This window comes from Chiloscyllium punctatum, chromosome 11, assembly GCF_047496795.1.
Source record: "Chiloscyllium punctatum isolate Juve2018m chromosome 11, sChiPun1.3, whole genome shotgun sequence".
Classification (NCBI taxonomy): Eukaryota; Metazoa; Chordata; class Chondrichthyes; order Orectolobiformes; family Hemiscylliidae; genus Chiloscyllium; species Chiloscyllium punctatum.
The window spans coordinates 44,307,210-44,325,969 of NC_092749.1; the positions used below are offsets into that span (position 1 = coordinate 44,307,210).

The 18,760-nt window shown below is 40.6% G+C and overlaps 1 protein-coding gene across 3 annotated transcripts in view; it reads right to left on the reverse strand.

The window, feature by feature from the left end:
* Nucleotides 1–18,760, reverse strand: part of ubr2 (ubiquitin protein ligase E3 component n-recognin 2) — a 144,402-nt gene that overhangs the window by 110,296 nt on the left and 15,346 nt on the right. For 2 of the 3 annotated variants that reach the window (XM_072580702.1, XM_072580701.1), the window contains exons 3-8: nucleotides 11,782–11,860; nucleotides 8,609–8,719; nucleotides 6,747–6,877; nucleotides 3,177–3,315; nucleotides 2,289–2,351; nucleotides 1,533–1,653 (exon numbers count right to left, since the gene is read on the reverse strand). In XM_072580702.1, coding sequence (XP_072436803.1) covers nucleotides 1,533–1,653; nucleotides 2,289–2,351; nucleotides 3,177–3,315; nucleotides 6,747–6,877; nucleotides 8,609–8,719; nucleotides 11,782–11,860 — 644 coding nt within the window. The remainder of the gene's footprint in view (nucleotides 1–1,532; nucleotides 1,654–2,288; nucleotides 2,352–3,176; nucleotides 3,316–6,746; nucleotides 6,878–8,608; nucleotides 8,720–11,781; nucleotides 11,861–18,760) is intronic. The other variant, XM_072580703.1, reaches the window with a different exon arrangement.

Here is an 18,760-nt window from a genome sequence, read left to right on the forward strand (position 1 = left end):
TTACGTCTATAACTTCTGCCCAACTCTGGCTGATACTTCTTTCTTTCTTTCTTTCTTATGTTCCCATACAACTTGGTCACAAATCATTTACTAGAAGCCAGCTACATTTTTCTAAGAAATTTTTTCTCAGAGAAAGGTAGCTCATAAAAGGGACATTCACCACAACAACAGGCTTTACCTCTCACAAAGCATATGGGTAACTTACAGGATTCAGATTATCCACTACATTGATTACCTTCAAAACTTGTTTGCTTTGCTACTATGCCTGCAGTATGAACGTGCTATACTCATAGCACCAAAACTGGATATTGTTATGGACGAGGCCAGATTCCCTCAAAACATTTCAAGAAGGTAGCCAAGACCCTAACTTTTGTAATTGTTTTAAGCAGGTGTGAAGTGGATATTCCAGACGTGATGCAGCTGGCCCAACCACTCTGCTTTGAATAAAACAGAGTTCATTTACAAACTACTGAATGAAATATCACCAAAAGAGAAGCAAATTTAGAATAACAACGTAAATGAAAACCCAACTGACTCTGTCCAAACTTGATGATGCTGTTCCAAATACTTGCAACATCTACATCAAGACCCTTTTGGCAAAAAAAAAGGTTAATTCAAACACAGATTGCAATGGGAGCGAGACGTCAGAGAAAAAGAGAGGGGGAGGGGAAGGAAGAGAGTGAAGAGGTGGGGGAGAGAGGATCAGCATAGAGCTGTTTCTTTGACCAGCAGTCTCAAACTAATTGTTTGCTAAAACCAAACCCTGACATCGGAGACCTGGCCACATCCCTTCCATTGTCCAAGTGTTTTAAAAAAATCTTTAAGGCCCTTTCAAGTAGGTATTTCCAGACAAATCGGAATCTCTGTCTTTACAACCCCTCTGAAAAAATTAAGCACAAAATAACCTTGTTAAAGGAACAACATTATTACAATAACATTTGATTATCTTCTGACTTCCATTATCTACATGGGAAGAGGAAAAAAAAGTGAGGATGCCTCCACAGGATTCTAATTGTTGGAAAGAGTTAGTTGCAATTTGGAAGTGGGAAAGCACTGAAGCATAAGGCCTAAAAAGCAGCATGAAGAACCATCAATAGCTCGGCACAGTTTTTGTTCGAAATTCATTCAGAGATTGCAGGCATAGCTGACTAGGCTAGTATTTATTACCCAGGCCTAATTGCCAAGAAGACAGTTGACGGTCAACCATACGGCTGTCCATCAGGAGTCATATGTAAGCTAGACCAGGTAAGGCTATCAGATTTTCTTCCTTGAAGGAAATTAACAAAACAGAGTTTTTTTTTAATGAGTCAGCAACGGTTGCACTGTCACCATGAAATCAATTCTTTATTCCAGATTTTTACATTCTGTTACAAAACAAAGCTTCCTTTAAACACGCATTCTGACAAGTTTTGACAAGTGTTACTGCTGACCACTTAAAATATATGAAAATAAGTAGTTATCATTGTAACCAAGCCATATTAACTTTGCATTACAAGTTCAACTGGCTGTGCATTCTTTAAAATGATGCTTACCTGAGTAACCAATCACTTGACTCAGCCAAATTAATACTTTTATGGCAAAATTCTGATGTGCAACAACAGATGAATGCATTACTTGCACCTTCAGTGGCTTCGTTTGTCGACTAGTGTTCCTCTACAGCAAATCAAATGTTGAAAAAGAACATTGTCAAGGTACTGAAGGGCAGAGTCACATGTATAAATATAGCAACCCCTAATTCTTTTTATTAAGGTTGTAGTTATTGTGCCCATTCATACGCACAAACACAGGTTAATAGTGCCATTTCACTGCCAAGTGACAAAATAGCAGATGCCAAGAATATGATGCATATTTTCTGTTGAAAGTTATTTTCTAGACTTACAAAACATTTGAAGAGCCACTCATCCCAGAAAAGCCTCTGCAAACGCAGTCCACCAAAAGCAACTACACTGGGCCTGTCCACTATGGCAAATGATGGCTTGGCAATGAAGCAGTGGAGAAAAGGAAGCTCTCCCTGGCACTGAGATTTTTTGGGCTCCTTATCCCAATCACTTCACCAACCCCTCTTACTGCAGTGACCAGAGAGGATGCCATCTCTGCATGTGCAGGGGCTGATGTCACTGCAAATGGCAACATTAGCAACACATATACAGATGTTTCCTGTGACCTGTTGTGGCCAGCTGACATCATGGAGCTCTTCTGCACATGCAGACAGCCATCGTTAGATTTTGGACTAATCATTCCATTTTATTCGCACACATTTGTATTTGAAGTTGGGAAGAAATTCTCACCACTATAATTGTTTTTGCTTGCTCACAAAACTGGAAATCACCATAGCGAACTGATCTACGACCCTGAAAATAAGAAAATTAAATGTCCGTAATGAACAACATTTTTGAAGCTCAACCTCTGACATCCAACCTAAACTCCAGAAAAAAAGAAGTTATAGCTATAATGTACTCAGATATAACATTCTAGCCAAGTTCTTTTTTCCATCTACAACACTGAATATGAAGGTGTAATCGTGCACTGCTACTTAATGCTAGGATACAGATTTGTGGCTGTAACACTCAAAACACCAAGTTGCTGACTTCAGCTGTGCATTTCTAAAATCTGTGTCTAGGGACGGGGGTGGTGTTGCTGTACAAAACAGAGATGGAATAATAGCTTTGGCTTTAACATGTACTCTTTGATGAGGTGCTATTTTCAGAAATTCTCAACAGCCTAAAAATAGTTTGATTGAATAAGTATAGCATAAAGAAAAATCAAGAAGAGAGAATGTGTCGAAAGAACCAACCATTACTGAACCATGTATATTATGTCACCTAATGACCCAAAATGAAATGATATAGAAATCAGTTGTGCATTTATGCTGTCAAATTTTGGAAACGTTCCAAGCTATACTTCCAGTTGAAGCCTGCTAGGCAATCTAATAATATATGCATGACAATATAATGTAAATCTTCCATGCACAAATTCCACTTCATTTCAAAATTAGAACGTACAGGATCAATTCTGACTGAGTTCCTTCACTTGATGCAACTACCATATTCAGAAAATTGCACGTCAGTAGTTTTAAAACAATTTTTCTGTTAAAAAATCCTTTTTAGTTTCCAACTATTTTTTGTGTACTTACAGTAAATGTGAGTCTAGTGTGAAATATTACAAAGAAAACTCACATCTCTATCCACAGTGGTTGCAAAGCTGACAGCTTCCTTCTGTGTACAGTTCACAGCCTTTTGCAAGGTGTAAATCACTTGCTCATAAGTATGGACTTCATCATTAAATAACATACAGTAGTAAGTATCTTCCTTTTCCCTAAAGAGAAAGAAATCACGTGTTGTTAAGAGTTCATTGATGGCCTTTGTTGATCAAAGCACAAGTATTTCAAAACAAAACTAATTTGCGTCATCAGTCAATGTGGAAATGAGCAAAGCCATGTGACACAGCAAGGTTAAGAACTGGAATGCATTGCTTTGTGTGGGAGGGGTTTTTTTTAAAGGGAACAGGGTAACATCTGGCAAGAATAAAATGTGCAGGATACAACGACAAATAAATTCAGCAAGGAAGTTCAATTCAGGCTTGCACTTAGTGTGCATTTGCTGAATAACAAAATGTCTAACTTTTGTATTTGTGCAAATCTACAAGAATTTGCAGTTATGAGCATTCAGAAGGTCTATTTTCAAGGGATGCATGGAAACAGCAGCTTACTTAAAAACTGGCTGATACGGGTTCCTCATTAATGAATAACCTGTTGGGTGGAAATATTAGGAGCCAACTTAGTATGAATTATAAAGAGTGCTAGAGTTGAGCATCTCAAGTCCGACAATGAGGGAGGGGAGAGATGTTTCTTCAGTTGTAAAGAAAGGTCACTGGACCCAAAATCTTAACACTGCTTTCTCTCCACAGATGCTGCCAGACCTCTAGAGTTCCTCCAGAATTTCTATTTGTGTAAGAGATGTTTGGTTCCTACTATCTAAGCAAAGCTGCTGTTTGGTGAGTATTTCTTGTCTTTACTGGAAAAGCAAAGTTTTTTTTTGACATTTTCTTCTCACTTTTCCTTACAAATTGCTTGCTAGCTATCAGATCAATATTAGTGCACACCAAAAAGAAGAATTACAACTGTTCAGAATGGAGACCTGCCAAGTGTAAAAAGGAAACAAGTGTGATTTGATTCATAACTAAAGAAAATATGATAGAGATGGCAGGTCAGGCGATGTGTTGCAGCTGCAGCACACATGAACAGCTGCTCAGCAAGGTAACCACAGTAAACACATCAGTAGCAAATGTTTACAGCTCAAGCAATTTCAGATCCAAGTTGAAGAACTGGAGTCTGAGCTGTACGTGTTACACTGCATCAAGAAGGGACAATGTTTCCTGAATGCTTTGCTTTAGGAAATGCTCACCCGCTTAGGGGAAGTATAATGAGGATAAATATGTAGCAAAAACAGAAAGGTACTTTATTATTTGAATGGTAAGAGATAGGGAAAGGAGAGATGCAAAAAGAACTGGTATCTTTGTACACCAGTAGCTGAAAGTAACTAAGTATATACGTGCAGCAGGTATTTCCCATCCTAGCAACAGGATTTCAATACAGGAGTAGGTATGTCTTACTGCAATTGTAGAGCACCTTAACGTGACCACACCTGAAGACAGTGTGTGCAACTGTGGTGTCCTTATCTGAGGAAGTTCTGGCTATGGAGGGAGTGCAACAAATATTTACCAGCCCGATCCCTGGGATGGCAGGACTGATGGATGAAGAGATACTGGATTGGTTAGGACTATTATCACTTGAGTTTAGAAGAATGAGGGACAATCTCAGAAACCTATAAAATTCAAACAGGACGAGATAGGGTGAACACAGGAAGGATGGCCCCAGTGACTGACAAGTCCAGAACCACGGTTCACAGTCAGCAAACCCTCTAATTTTCTGTTCAGCTGCATCTCAACTCATCGGAGATAAGTTGACCCTCAGGCTAAGCCACCACCAGTCGCCTCTCTCTAATGAGAGCAACCCTTTGGCAACTTCACCGTAAATGCAAGGTAGCATTCGCAACAAAACAAATTAATCAGAGGCACAAATAGAGGCCAAAGGGCATGATCCTGGACCATTACAGAGACATGCTTAAAGGAGATCAAAGTTGCAAGCTCAATATTCATGGGTATGTGACTAATTGACAAAACAGGAAAGAAATGGTAGTGGAGTAGCATTGTTAGTACAGGAAGAATAACTACAATGGTGAGAAATACAATGCGGCCGGGGAAGAGAAGAAGTGGGTTGTATTCCTAAGATGTTGTCAGTGCCCACAACTTTGACTGTAACCAGTGCCTTCAGACAATTCTTGATATCACATGGAGTGAATTAAATTGACTGATGTGGCAATGGGGAACAGGAGGCGGCTGAGATGGATTAGCCCCTTATAATTCTTGGATAACCAGGAAGTTCTCATACTATCTCCAAATTCAATCTTGGCTTATCAGAGATAATAAAGGCAAAGGGCATGGGAAGCAGGTTGTTGGATGAGCTAGCACAGAGGTGGGGAACCTTTTCATGTTGGAAGGCCGCATTATGTTAGTTGTAATCTAATATGGCCACATCCAAGAAACTTCAATTATATATTCTTCAAAATTCACATTATTTTGCAAAAATCTAACTACTAATTTTCTTTTACTCTCTGGTTAAAATAAAAATATTAAAGGACGAAAAAAACAAAAATAAAAAATTTGTTCTGCAAAATTTGGATTCATTCAAAAGGCCACACACAATGGCCTAGAAGGCCTCAGGTTCCCCACTCCTGAGCTAGCATATGGATATAGAATGAGACACACCAGCCTGGAGCCAATCTCGAGAAAACAAAGAAACAGTGTTTCAGCAGTAGATAAATAAAGAAAAGGGTGGTGCCAGGCAATGTTATGATGACGGAAATAGTTAATTTTAATGGCAGCATGAAAAGTAATCAAGTAAGGCTGCAAATAATGTTTCTCAAACTGAAGATGGTTGCCAGGAAAGGGATGGATTCACAAGTTAGGGGAAGAAATTCACAATGTGATTTAAGACAAAAGTTTTGATCTTACCAATTTGATTCTGCAGAAATTTCTAATCACCCAGGACTGGATTTCAGACAAACAGTCAGATAATCTGACTTTGGAAAATATATGGATGGTAGAGGCTTAAAAACTGGTTATCAGCACATAAATGAAAACTGACTCTCTCTTTGAGAGATGCACCTCAGAATTCTCTTTATGCAAAGTACATTAAACAGAAAAATACTGAATATAATTCACTTGCTTTGCATTCTGCAGTTATTCCATGAGAACACCGGCTCCCCAAGTTACAGCCATTGCCTCAAAATTCATAAAATATTATTTGTTTTAAACAGCAACACTAAACCCTAAACAGCCGAAAGTCAATTTTCAACAGCCATTAATACAAACCTAACATGAAACGACTCTCAGCCTTGTTATCTTGCAAGAAAAAGAAAACAGCTTGGCAAGGTGGGAGGATTGGGTTGGTGCCATGTCTTCTTTCAGCATTGTTCAAGGATACATTGAACAGCAAAGCGAAAGTTTCACAGTTATATACGTAACAAATAAAACAAGGGGACAGTGGTGGGATAGGGAAGAAAATAACAGAAGATCTCAAAGACAGACCTGCAAATTTTTTAACTGAATTTTGTTTTAAAAAATCTACAATTTACAGCAATTTGTCTCTCCAAATACCAATTACAACACTCATTACTGATACTTACAAAGGCTCTAAACCAGAAGGTAGTCTATCTTCTTCCACCCACGTTAACATATCTACAGCATATTTGAATGCAATTGCAAAGATGTTGTAGGCACGTCCAACCATATCTTCAGATAAATGTGCCAGTGGATCCTATGAAAAAAAAGAGTCAAGTAAAGTTAACCCACAAACGCAACAACAGAAAGCTTGATAATGTCCATCTAAATAAAAATGAACTATAACACGCAAAGATACATGACTAAATGATGGAAACAACTTATCATAACTGATTTCTACATGCATTGTTTCACATAAATGACAAGAGTAGTTGATTTCCATTCAGGCCATAAGGTTGTATTCTGGCAATCGTGTGGGTGCACTGGCAGTGTCCCCACCTCTGAACCTAGGTTCAAGAACCACCTGCTACAGAGGTGTATAATAGCATTACTGAGGAGGTTGATTAGAAAATATCTAAGGTTGTCCTCCTCCTAGCACCAAAGCACTTGTACAATCTCTGCAGAGAAGGGTAAAAAAAATTCAACTGATTCATCAATGGATTTCTCAAGTTCATTTTCAATCATGATACTACGCACTGACTATCCAACAATTTCATGCTCATTCACTTCTAATAAACAAGCAAGCATCTATGTCAATTGCAGCAGGATCAGCACAAGTACTGGGCTTACATCACCGAAGGCCAGGTCAATAACTAGTGCGAGAAATAGATAGCCAAAACATAACCATATTGGCAAGTTGAATTTGTGCAATACAGTATAACTTACAGAGGCAACATCACAGGAGCAGGAGAATCGACATTTCGAGCGCAGACCCTTCATCAGGAATAATCATGAAGGGCTTGTGCTCGAAACGTTGATTCTCCTGCTCTCAGATGCTGCCTGTGTGGCTGTGCTTTTCCAGCACCACACTCTTCAATTCTGATCTCCAGCATCTGCAGTCCTCACTTTGTCCTAGCATAACTTTCACACCCTATTCATGGAAAAAAAGGGATATATGAAGAAACTTTAGGCCAGTTACTGTCTCAGTTGCAGCTAGATTTCTACAATATATAATTTGGAACCAAATTCACAAAGAATTAGAAAGACATGGGCTAATCAGGTGAAGTCAGTTAAAGTCTGTAATAGGCAGGTCGTGCTTGACAACTGGGCAATTGATCTTATTTCAAAAAACACAATCAAAATAAAGCAAATTACTGAACAAATTTATAGAATGACAAAATACAAGATGCCTTGCAAAAAATAACACCACAAATATTCAAGTACATGGTCTTAAAAATAAATAAACCAAAATGGTGAACAAATACCGGTAACTAATAAAACTGGGGGACAGTGGTAGGATAGGGAAGAAAATAACAGAAGATCTCAAAAAGACAGACCTGGGAAAAGAGAACAAAGAGCAATGTAAAATTAATCTTCAGCGTCTTGATGGGATCTGAGCCATTCAGTGCCTCTAACTTGTAATTTCTCATTTTCTATTTACATAAATACTTGAGGCATCAGCGCAAATGTCAAAATTAGCTTATGTTAAAGTCGGGGCTGCAAAACGTATTCCTACAACTTCAGATGTGCCTAAGCCAGGTACAGTTCATGCACATAAATGTGAAAAATGTATATTGTGAGGGACCCATGTGGCACATTGGATAGTGTCCCTACCCCTGAACCAGGAATCCTGAGGTCAAGTCCAACCTGCTCCAGAGGTGTGCAACAACAATTCTGAACAGGTTGATTCAAAAAATAGATTAGTTTTTAAAAAACTAACATTTTGAAATTAAAATGAAAATAACAGCGTACATTTCTGAAAAAAATTTTGAAAACAAAAACAATAACTAGCATAATTTTAAATAACTGATCACAGGAAAAATTATACCTCCTCCATGGATCCTGAGACAGCAGGTTTATGTTTCAGACAATATGGACCTTGTTTCCAAGCCTCAGTGTCTCCACAGTCACAGAAACCCCCTCCACCTGAAGTAGTCATCTAGAAAAAGCGTGATTGTATTAAATTTCTGTCTCAATTATTACAGATTATGAACACGATTCAAAGGGAAAAAATGTACAGCCTGAATAACATCAGTGTCCAATGCAAACAAGTTTGAATTCCTAGTCATGACCACATTATTTGGATTTATTTACTAATACTTAAGACTTTGGATTATTTCATATCTTCAAATGTGGGCAGTTTATTTCACATAGGTCGCATGCACCCCTAAATGCAAGCAAATCAAACTTTAATATGATTATAGTAATTGTTTTGACAGCACCTCTGATCAAGTAATGGTCCAGATATACTGATGGTCAGAGAATTGCAGAAGCACGATAGAGTGGAGTTGTGCATCAAATCCCAATGCAGCTAAACATGTGAGATTTGGCCCGGAAATTGAATTTTTCAGTGAATAGATATTCAGAAGATTAAAAACCTCCTCAAAATTGCCCCCCATCAACTAAAATCTCCATTCCAAACTCTCAATCACCACTGATTCCCCACTTGTAACTCCCTACCCATGGCCCAACTTGACCCTATGGCAGCTGACATGACTCCCAGGCCCAACTCAACCTTGCTGAATCCAACCGCTCCTGGCCTACTTCAATGTCTTCAATACCTACTGCTTTCTGCAGTTGCTGTCAAAATAACTTTAAGAAAGAAATCCCGAGAAAAGGCAGCAAGTGTCACAAAAAGGGGGCAAATCTTAGCCTGCAATGCTATTTCTGCAATGAATAGATTTTTCCTTTGTGATCTTTGATGGATTTATCTTGGCCAGACTCGACACTGGCCAAAACAAAAACTGTTGATAGTGAATTGTGCAATTTTCAAGAGAATTGTCAGGAGTTAAATCTGTTCTGGTGTTAACCAGAATACTGAGCTAATGTGTCTTCACAGTTGAGTCCTACTTCGCATAGGCTTACAGGAGGGAGCACAACCTACTATCGAGGAAAGAGACCTTTGGGCAATGAAAAGTAGCAAGGAGTAATGGAAAGTACAAGAGTGTGGACTGATTGCTGAAAGATCTTTGAGTGAAGGCAGAGCTTGGGACAGGAAAGCTTAAGTCAACTAAAACTATATTAAGTATCACCACAGAGTAGCAAGGTCATGAAAAGTCTCTAGTTGAGAACAAAGATTATGAAATTAACATGTTGAGGGATGGGCAACTGAGAGAGAGTGGCTCAATGGCAAGCACTGCTACTTCACAGTGCAAGGGACCCAGGTTCAATTCCAGCTTTGGGTGACTATCTGTGTGGAGTTTGCACATTCTACCAGAGTCTGTGAGGGTTTCCTCCCACAGTCCAAAGATGTACGTGAGTTAGACTGGCCATGGGAAATTACCCGATAGGATCTAGCTCTATAGGTTAACCATTGTAAACGCAGGATTGTGGGGATAAGGTGGGAACTGGTCTGTCTGGAATGCTCTACAGAGGTAGCTATAGACTTAATAGGTCCAACATATCAGGATTCTACAATTCTGTGGCACATGACAGAAATGGAAGCAATGTATGAACACATTTCTTGCGAGGATTACTGAAAAACAGAGTGCAGTTGTGAGATTTTGTAAAGTTGAGAAAAGCATATAGGAAGGCTTCAGCAGTGGAAATGCGGTAAAAATGTATCTGCAGAGATACAAACTGGCAAGAGTTTTAAAATCGATCAAGGAAACAAACCTATATTTCATTTTGACATTTAAATATGAAGGTATTTGACAAATCTTCTTGAGAACGGAATTTGGGCAGGTTATCAGAATACTTTTTCCTTTCTTCTGTGGACGCATGAATGTATACTGAAGTACATTAACATCCTTCTAGGACTATGCACCAAAAGCACAATCTTTGTACTTTTTAATTCATTTTTAAAATTTCTCATATAAGTGAGCATTTACCATCCACTCTGTGTAACCTTTCAAAATTTGTGGGCAAGCTGCCTTCTTAAATCAGTCTGATTCATATGGCTCAGAAGGGAAATTGCAAGTGGGTGGTATTTCTAAGTATCTGCTTCCATTGCCCTACTATGTGGTTTTAAAAGTGCTGTCAAAGAAGCCTTGGCGAGTTGTTGCAATGCATCTTGTGGACTATACACACTGCTGCCACTGTGTGTCAGTCATGGAGGGACTGAAGGTGTTATATGCTTTGTCAATCAAGTGGGATACTTTGTCCTAAGTGGTTCCAAGTTGCTACTATACTCATCTACAGAAATAGAAAGAAAACCAAACACACTCCTGACTTGTGCCTTGTAGATAATGAAAAGAATTTCAAGGCCAGTTACTCAAAACAGAATTTCCAGCCTCTTAACTACTCCTGTCGATAGAGTATTTATGTGGTAAATCGGATTCAGCTTCTTGTCAATGGGAACCTCAAGAATGTTGATTGTGGAGGATTCAGCAACAATAATGCTAGTGAATGTGAAGGGGCAGTGGCTAGGTTCTCTCCTGTTGAGAAAAATCAACAAAGCATGATTCAGTGAGAACAAACTATGTTAGGTAATTTCACAAATCTGTTGGTTCAAACATCTGTCCCAATTTTGACACAAGCTTCCAGATGTTATCAAGGAGGACTTAGTGGGGTTGACAGGGCTGTTAGTTTTTGGTGCCTTGGCTCATAACAGACGGTCTATCAGGTTTCAGTACTTTCATCAGACTTGGTCACTGTTAGTTACCATTGAGAGGCTTGCTAGAACATTTGAAAGGGTATTTAAATGTGAACCACGTGCTGTGGATCCGCAGTCTACCAAACTATTCAGCTAGTTATGGGTAGCAAAAGAAAAAGAGCAGGAACAGTGGCAACTTTTTCTCTCCTCCAACACAGGCTATTTCATCAGATTTGTTATTCGGTACATAAGCACAGTAAGTAATTAAAGGACAGCTTAGAACTCATGTATCAGGTATTCTATATTAACAAGTACGTAAAGAAAAACAATTTTTCTATTTTATTATAAGCAACTGCTAGATACAGGAGGGCTTATGCTCATTGTCTGTTTGTTGTCTCAACAAAAGGCAAACAAAATGGATAGATAGGAAAACACGTCAAAGGAGTGCAAGTACTTAAATGACTTACCCTATATCGATGCGCTCTGTGCACGCTTGCCAAGAAGCATTCCATGCATAACACACAGGTTGGATCTACTGCACAATCCCTTGAATAAAGAATCAAAAAAGTCATGTTATGGTTCATGTCATGGGTTTTATGAAAAAAAGCTTCATTTTCAGAATGAATTGTACTTCTCTATTGTCGAAGATCTGGTAACTTAAGAAACTGTGTTTATATACTTTTGTATCTAAGTCGGTGCTGTAATTGGCAATGCACAAACTTTTCTCTATCCTCATTGAGTATGCTTGACAATAAAGGCTCTTCTATTCAGCAATGCTGTTAAAAGGGTGGCAAGGTTGCTCAGTGGTTAGCACTGCTGCCTCTCAGCACCAGGGTCCCAGGTTCAATTCCAGCCTTGGGTGACTATCTGTGTGGAATTTGGACATTCTCCCCAGGTGCTCCGGTTTCCTCCGACAAAAGGTGTGCAGGTCAGGCGAATTGGCCATGCTAATGCTAGGTGCATTAGCCAGAGGGAAATGGGACTGAGTGGGCTGCTCTCCGGAGGGTCAGTGTGGACTTCTTGGGCCGAAGGGACTGTTTCCACACAGTGGGGAATCTAAAAAAAAGTATCTTCAGATTGCACTTCCAGGAGGTATGGTTAAACATTACTGATCACAGACTTATGAATTAGGAGTTAGAGTAGGCCTTTTGACTCGTTTAGCCCACTCTGCAATTCCAAAAGATAAATGGTGCTTGCCTCAACTTGCACCCCCCTCCCCCAGCCTTTCATGATTCTCCTTCTCACGAAGTCTGAATCCCATCATCATTAAGGTCTCTGTAAAAATCAACAGGCTCTTCACATCCACCCAATCCAGGTCACTCTCAATTTTGTACATCAGTCAAATTTCCCCTTGGCCTCCTCTGTTTCAAGTCGAACAATCGTAACTTAACCAAATTTGTTTTTTTAATACTGTATTTCTCGAATTCTGCCAAAGAAACGGTAACACAATGACTAGTGGTATTTTTGCTGGACTATTAATCCAGAGACCATGGCATTTGGTGAAATTTGAATTAAATAAATATCTGGAGTTAAAAGTTTAACGATGACCATGAAACCACTGTCAATTGTTGGAATAACCCTAATGTCCTCAAGGAAACGAAACTTGCAATCCTTATCTGGTCTGGCCTACATGTGACTCCAGACCCATTGCAATGTGGTTGACTCTTAACTGCCCTCTGGACAACTCGGCCTTGCCATCAATGTCCTCATCCCATGAATGAATAATTTTAAAACACTTTCATCTCCTCTCTATCCTCACAAATGCATTTGCATCATTTACTGTAATGAGATGATCAGAACTGTGACTTAACTGATCCCCTACACAGTTTAAGCATAACGTACTTCTTCTTATGTTCTGGACCCCAGTCGTAAAAGCAAAGAATTCCAAATGTGTTCTTAATTGTTTCATCAACCTGTCCTGGTATGTTCAGGGATTTGTGGACAGGTACTCCAAGGCTCCTCACTTCATTGACACCTCTCCACGTATATTATCAATTATGTCTTCCTTTGTCTTGTTTCACGTCCCAAAACACATCACCTCACCCTTCTTTGAATTGTAGTCCATTTGCCAGCTCTTTGCCCACCTGACTACTCCATCGATAGCTTTCTGAGTCTACAGATGTGCTCCACCTATCGACCACTTAGCGTATTGTTGTGTTTTCTACAAACTTCTTGATCATGCCCCCCTGCCCCCACCCCATACACATCTGTCAGAACTGTGAATCCATAACAAAAAGTAGAGCACCCAATACTGAGCCCTGTGGAACCACAGTGCAAATAATATTCCAGTTGCAGAAAAACCTGCCAACAATTATGCTTTGTCTCATACCACTTATAGTTAGTAGTGCTTGTTTGTGTTACTCTTCTTTAATACTAAAAATATGTATTGTTTAAAAATGTAAAACCTTATTGATGTTAATTAAAGAATGTTCAGATTTCTCTTTAAATTTTCAGTCTTTCACAGGATGACAACAATTGACAAACTTCAAAGCCCAAGTTAGAAATCAGTAAGTTGGTGAGTGAAAGGTCTCACTTCACTTTTAAGTCATTCCTCCACATTATAGAATTTACTTTCCTGGAATAATTAGATTATTTTTGTATAGGTCTTATAGAGTCATAGAGATGGACAGCACGGAAACAGACCCTTCGGTCCAACTTGTCCATGCCGACCAGATATCCCAACCCAATCTAGTCCCATCTGCCAACACCCGGCCCATATCCCTCCAAACTCGTACTATTCATATACCCATACCAGATGCCTTTTAAAATGTTGCAATTGTACCAGCTTCCACCACTTCCTCTGGCAGCTCATTCCATACACATACCACCCTGTGTGTGAAAAAGTTGTCCCTTAGGTCTCTTTTGTATCTTTCCCCTCTCGCCCTAAACCTATGCCCTCTAGTTCTGGACTCCCCCACCCAGGGAAAAGACTTTGTTTGTTTAGTTTGCTTTCCAAGCCCCTCAGCTTCCTAGGGAAAACAGCCCTAGACTGTTCACTTGCTCCCAATAGCTCCAATCCTCCAACCGTGGCAATATCCTTCCAAATCTTTTCTGAACCCTTTCAAGTTTCACAACATCTTTCCAAGAGAAAGGAGACCAGAATTGCATGCAATATTCCAACAGTGGCCTAACCAATGTCTTGTAAAGCCGCAATATGACCTCTCAACTCCTGTACTCAATACTCTGACCAATAAAGGAAAGCATACCAAACGCCTTCTTCACTATCCTATCTACCTGCGACTCCACTTTCAAGGAGCTATGAACCTGCACTCCAAGGTCTCTTTGTTCAGCAACACTCCCTAGGACCTTACCATTAAGTGTATAAGTCCTGCTAAGATTTTCTTTCCCAAAAATACAGCACCTCACATTTATCTAAATTAAACTCCGTCTGCCACTTCTCAGCCCATTGGCCCATCTGATCAAGATCCTGTTGTAATCTGAGGTAATCTCCTTCGCTGTCCACTACACCTCCAATTTTGGTGACATCTGCAAACTTACTAACTGTACCTCTCATGCTCACATCCAAATCATTTATATAAATGATGAAAAGTAGTGGACCCAGCCCTGATCCTTGTGGCACTGCAATGGTCTGAAAAACCAGTCTGAAAAACAACCCTCCACCATCACCCTCTGTCTTCTACCTTTGATCCAGTTCTGTATCCAAATGGTTAGTTCTCCCTGTATTCCATGAGATCTAAGTTTGCTAACCAGTCTCCCATGGGGAACCTTGTTGAACGCCTGAGTGAAGTCCATATTAGATTAGATTAGATTAGGTTACTTACAGTGTGGAAACAGGCCCTTCGGCCCAACAAGTCCACACCGCCCCGCCGAAGCGCAACCCACCCATAACCCTACATCTATATCTACATCTACCCCATACCTAATGCTATGGACAATTTAGCATGGCCAATTCACCTGCCCTGCACATCTTTGGACTGTGGGAGGAAACCGGAGCACCCGGAGGAAACCCACGCAGACACGGGGAGAATGTGCAAACTCCACACAGTCAGTCGCCTGAGGCGGGAATTGAACCCGGGTCTCTGGCGCTGTGAGGCAGCAGTGCTAACCACTGTGCCACCGTGCCGCCCATGAGCATGTCTATCACTCTGCCCTCATCAATCCTCTGTTACTTCTTCAAAAAACTGAGTCAAGTTTGTGAGACATGATTTACATGCAAATTCCTTTCTTCATTGTATGCTGCACCTACATGTTTATTTTCAGTAACTGTGTACAAGGACACTTGGGTCTCAATGCAGACCTCTTATGCAATTTATCACCCGAGAACAGCTACCTCCTCTGGTTTCCATGTTAAGTTTACTTGATGTTTGTTTGGTGAGTTGGTAACTCACCATTGCCTGGCAAGAAACTCACCAATGCTGCTTGTGAAATGCATAAAAGATTAACTAAGTTGTTCCCAAAATAGAGATCAGCCCCACCCAAACTTCTCATCCATTCAGTCCACATCATTCAGATTCCTCTAAGATTCCACCCCATGCGTATCTATTTTTCAAATATGTCTTTTGTGAAAAGTTTATCAGATGTTTTTTAACAGTCAATGTACACACTAAAAAAATTACCTTCATTAACCCAATTAGCTAACTCAAATTAACTGAAACATGCTTTGCTTTTGACAAAAACATGCTGGCTCAGCCATGGTTTTCCAAACAAGAATTAATTTGCCCATATTTAGTTGATACAGCTAACTTCCAGAGCAGAGCTAATATCACATCCATTGTCGATGCTAAGGCCAGTATCCTTGAGCTCAGCATTTAGGTTTTAAATCAAGATGAGATGAAAAGTTAACATCTGTCAATAATATTTATGTTTGAGGTAGCGGAATTGGAGACTGATGAAAGAAGACTGAAGACCAAACGTACACCGTGGTCATGGAGGATTGGACCCAACTTCGAGCACTCATACACAAATTCAAAACTGACCAATACAGGAATGGAGGAATGGAGAAAGTGAGGACTGGAGATGCTCAAGATCAGAATCAAGAGTATGATGCTGGAAAAGCATAGCCCATCAGACAGCATCTGAGGAGCAGGAGAATCAACATTTCAGGCATAAGCCCTTCATCAGGAATGAGGCATGTGGGCTGGGGGCCTGAGAGATAAATGGGGTCGTGGCGGGGTGCTGGGAAGGAAGGTAGCTGGGAATGTGATAGGCAGATGAAGGTGCAGGTGGAAATGATACGTCGGGGTTGGGGGGGGGGGGGGGTGAAGTGAATGGGTGGGAAGAAAGGAAGATGGGCAGGTAGGACCGGTCAAGGGAGCCGTGCACAGTTGCAGGCTTCGGACTGGGTAAGGTAGGGGGAGGGGAAATGAGGAAAATGGTGAAATCCACATTGATCTCGTGTGGTTGCAGAATCCTAAGGTGGAACATGAGGCGTTCTTCCTCCAGGCGTCGAGTGATCATGGTTTGGCAATGGAGGAGACCCTTGACCTGCATGTCCTCGGTGGAACAGAAGTGGGAGTTAAAATGTTCAGCCACGGGATGGTGAACTGGTTGGTGTGGGTGCCTCAGAGATGTTCTCAAACAATCCACAAGTTGGCGTCCTGTCTTCCTAATGTCGAGGAGACCACATCAGGTGCAACAGATACAGTAGATGACATTTGTAAATTTCTGTCAGATGAGGAAGGATCCTTTGGGGCCTTAGACAGAGGTGAGGGTGGAGGTGTGGGCACAGGTTTTGCACTTCCTGCAGTGGCAGAAGGTGCCGGGGGTGGGTGAGAGGTGGATCTAACGAGGGAGTCACAGAGGGAATGATCTTTCCCAAATGCAGATAGGGGTGGGGAGCGAAATATATCCCTCGTAGTGGGGTCTGTTTGCAGGTGGTGGAGGATGATGTAATGCATGTGGAGGTTAGTGGGGTGTAACCAACCAGGAACGAGAACTTAGTTCAGAAACTCCCCACCTACGGCACACTACTCACACCCTTCACCTCCTCAAAGACTTCCATTCCCCCACCCCCAACACCTTATCTTCACCATGGACATCCAGTACCTCTACACATCTAACCACCACGACAAAGTCCTCCAAGCCCTCCGTTTCTGCCTCTCACACCAACCCAACCAGTACCCTTCCACAGACACACTCATTCACCTGGCTGAACTGGTCTTCACCCTCAACAACTTCTTCTTCCAATCCTCCCACTTCCTCCAAACCAAAGGGTAGCCATGGGCACCTTTATGGGCCCAGTTATGCCTGTGTCTTAGTCTGGTACTTGAACAGTCCAGCTTCCGCAGATACACAGGCACCATTCCCCACCTTTTCCTCCGATTTGGAATAAATTACCAAAGGAAGTGGTAGATGCAGGTACAGTTACGACAATAATAGACAGATACATGAATAGGAAAGGTTTACAAGGCTATGGGCCAAACACAGACAAGTTTAGTTTTGGAAATTCAGTCAGCATGGATGAGTTGGACAAGGGTCTGTTCCTATGCTGTATGACTCTAACAACTAGGCTATTAAAAATAAATCTTTCAACTAAAACTTTAGTTGGAGCCAGCACCCAATTAAGGCTTCATTAAATAATGACATTCATCTCTTCTCTTCTCTTGCCAAACAAAACCAAGCTAATGCAGTGTGAAAGAGGCTGATATTTAATAGAATTGTAACATGCACTTTGTCACACTTAGAAAACAAGGACTTGGTGTGCTCTCAACTGACAGCTTAAACTACAGATGGGCCAACATTCACAACTCATTTACTTGACATGGTAGGTACACAAAAAGATTGTTTTTCCTGTGGAAGAGTCGAGGACCAGAGGGAATAGTCTCAGAATAAGGGGTCACACACTTAAAACATGGATAAGGAGAAATTCCTTCTGTCAGAGGGTTGTGAATCTGTGGAATCTGGTTTTACCACAGAAGGCTATTGAGGCTGAATCGCTGAATATATTTGAGACTGGAATAGATTGATTTTTATAATTAGTAAATGAACCAATGGTGATGAAGGAAAGACAGGAAAATGGAGTTGAGGAAGATCAGATCAATCTTGAATGCTGAATAGCCTACTTCTGCTCCTCGGTCTTATGGCCTTAAGAGATTGAGCACTCCATAAATTCAATAACAATTATCAAGTATTACTAGCTTCCTACAAACACTCGGGGACTTACTTCTTCCCCCTGCCCCCTCAAGCTCTGAGCAAAACAGGCAGGGCTTATTTCTTTATGACAAGAAACTGTCGAAAGATAATCCAGACAGTCCTGAAGGCAAGACAAATGATCCAGAAATAACAGTTCCAATCAGTGAATTAAGTAAATTGTGAATTAAAAAACTATTTATCAGCAATGATGGCCACATGCCTACTGATTGTTGTAAAAACCCGTCTGACTCTCCAACATGGAAAGGAAATTTGCCATCCATACCTGATCGCATCTCCCAGTGACTGAAGGTCACTTCAACAAGTAACCTGCCAACAAGTGACAAGAATCATGGG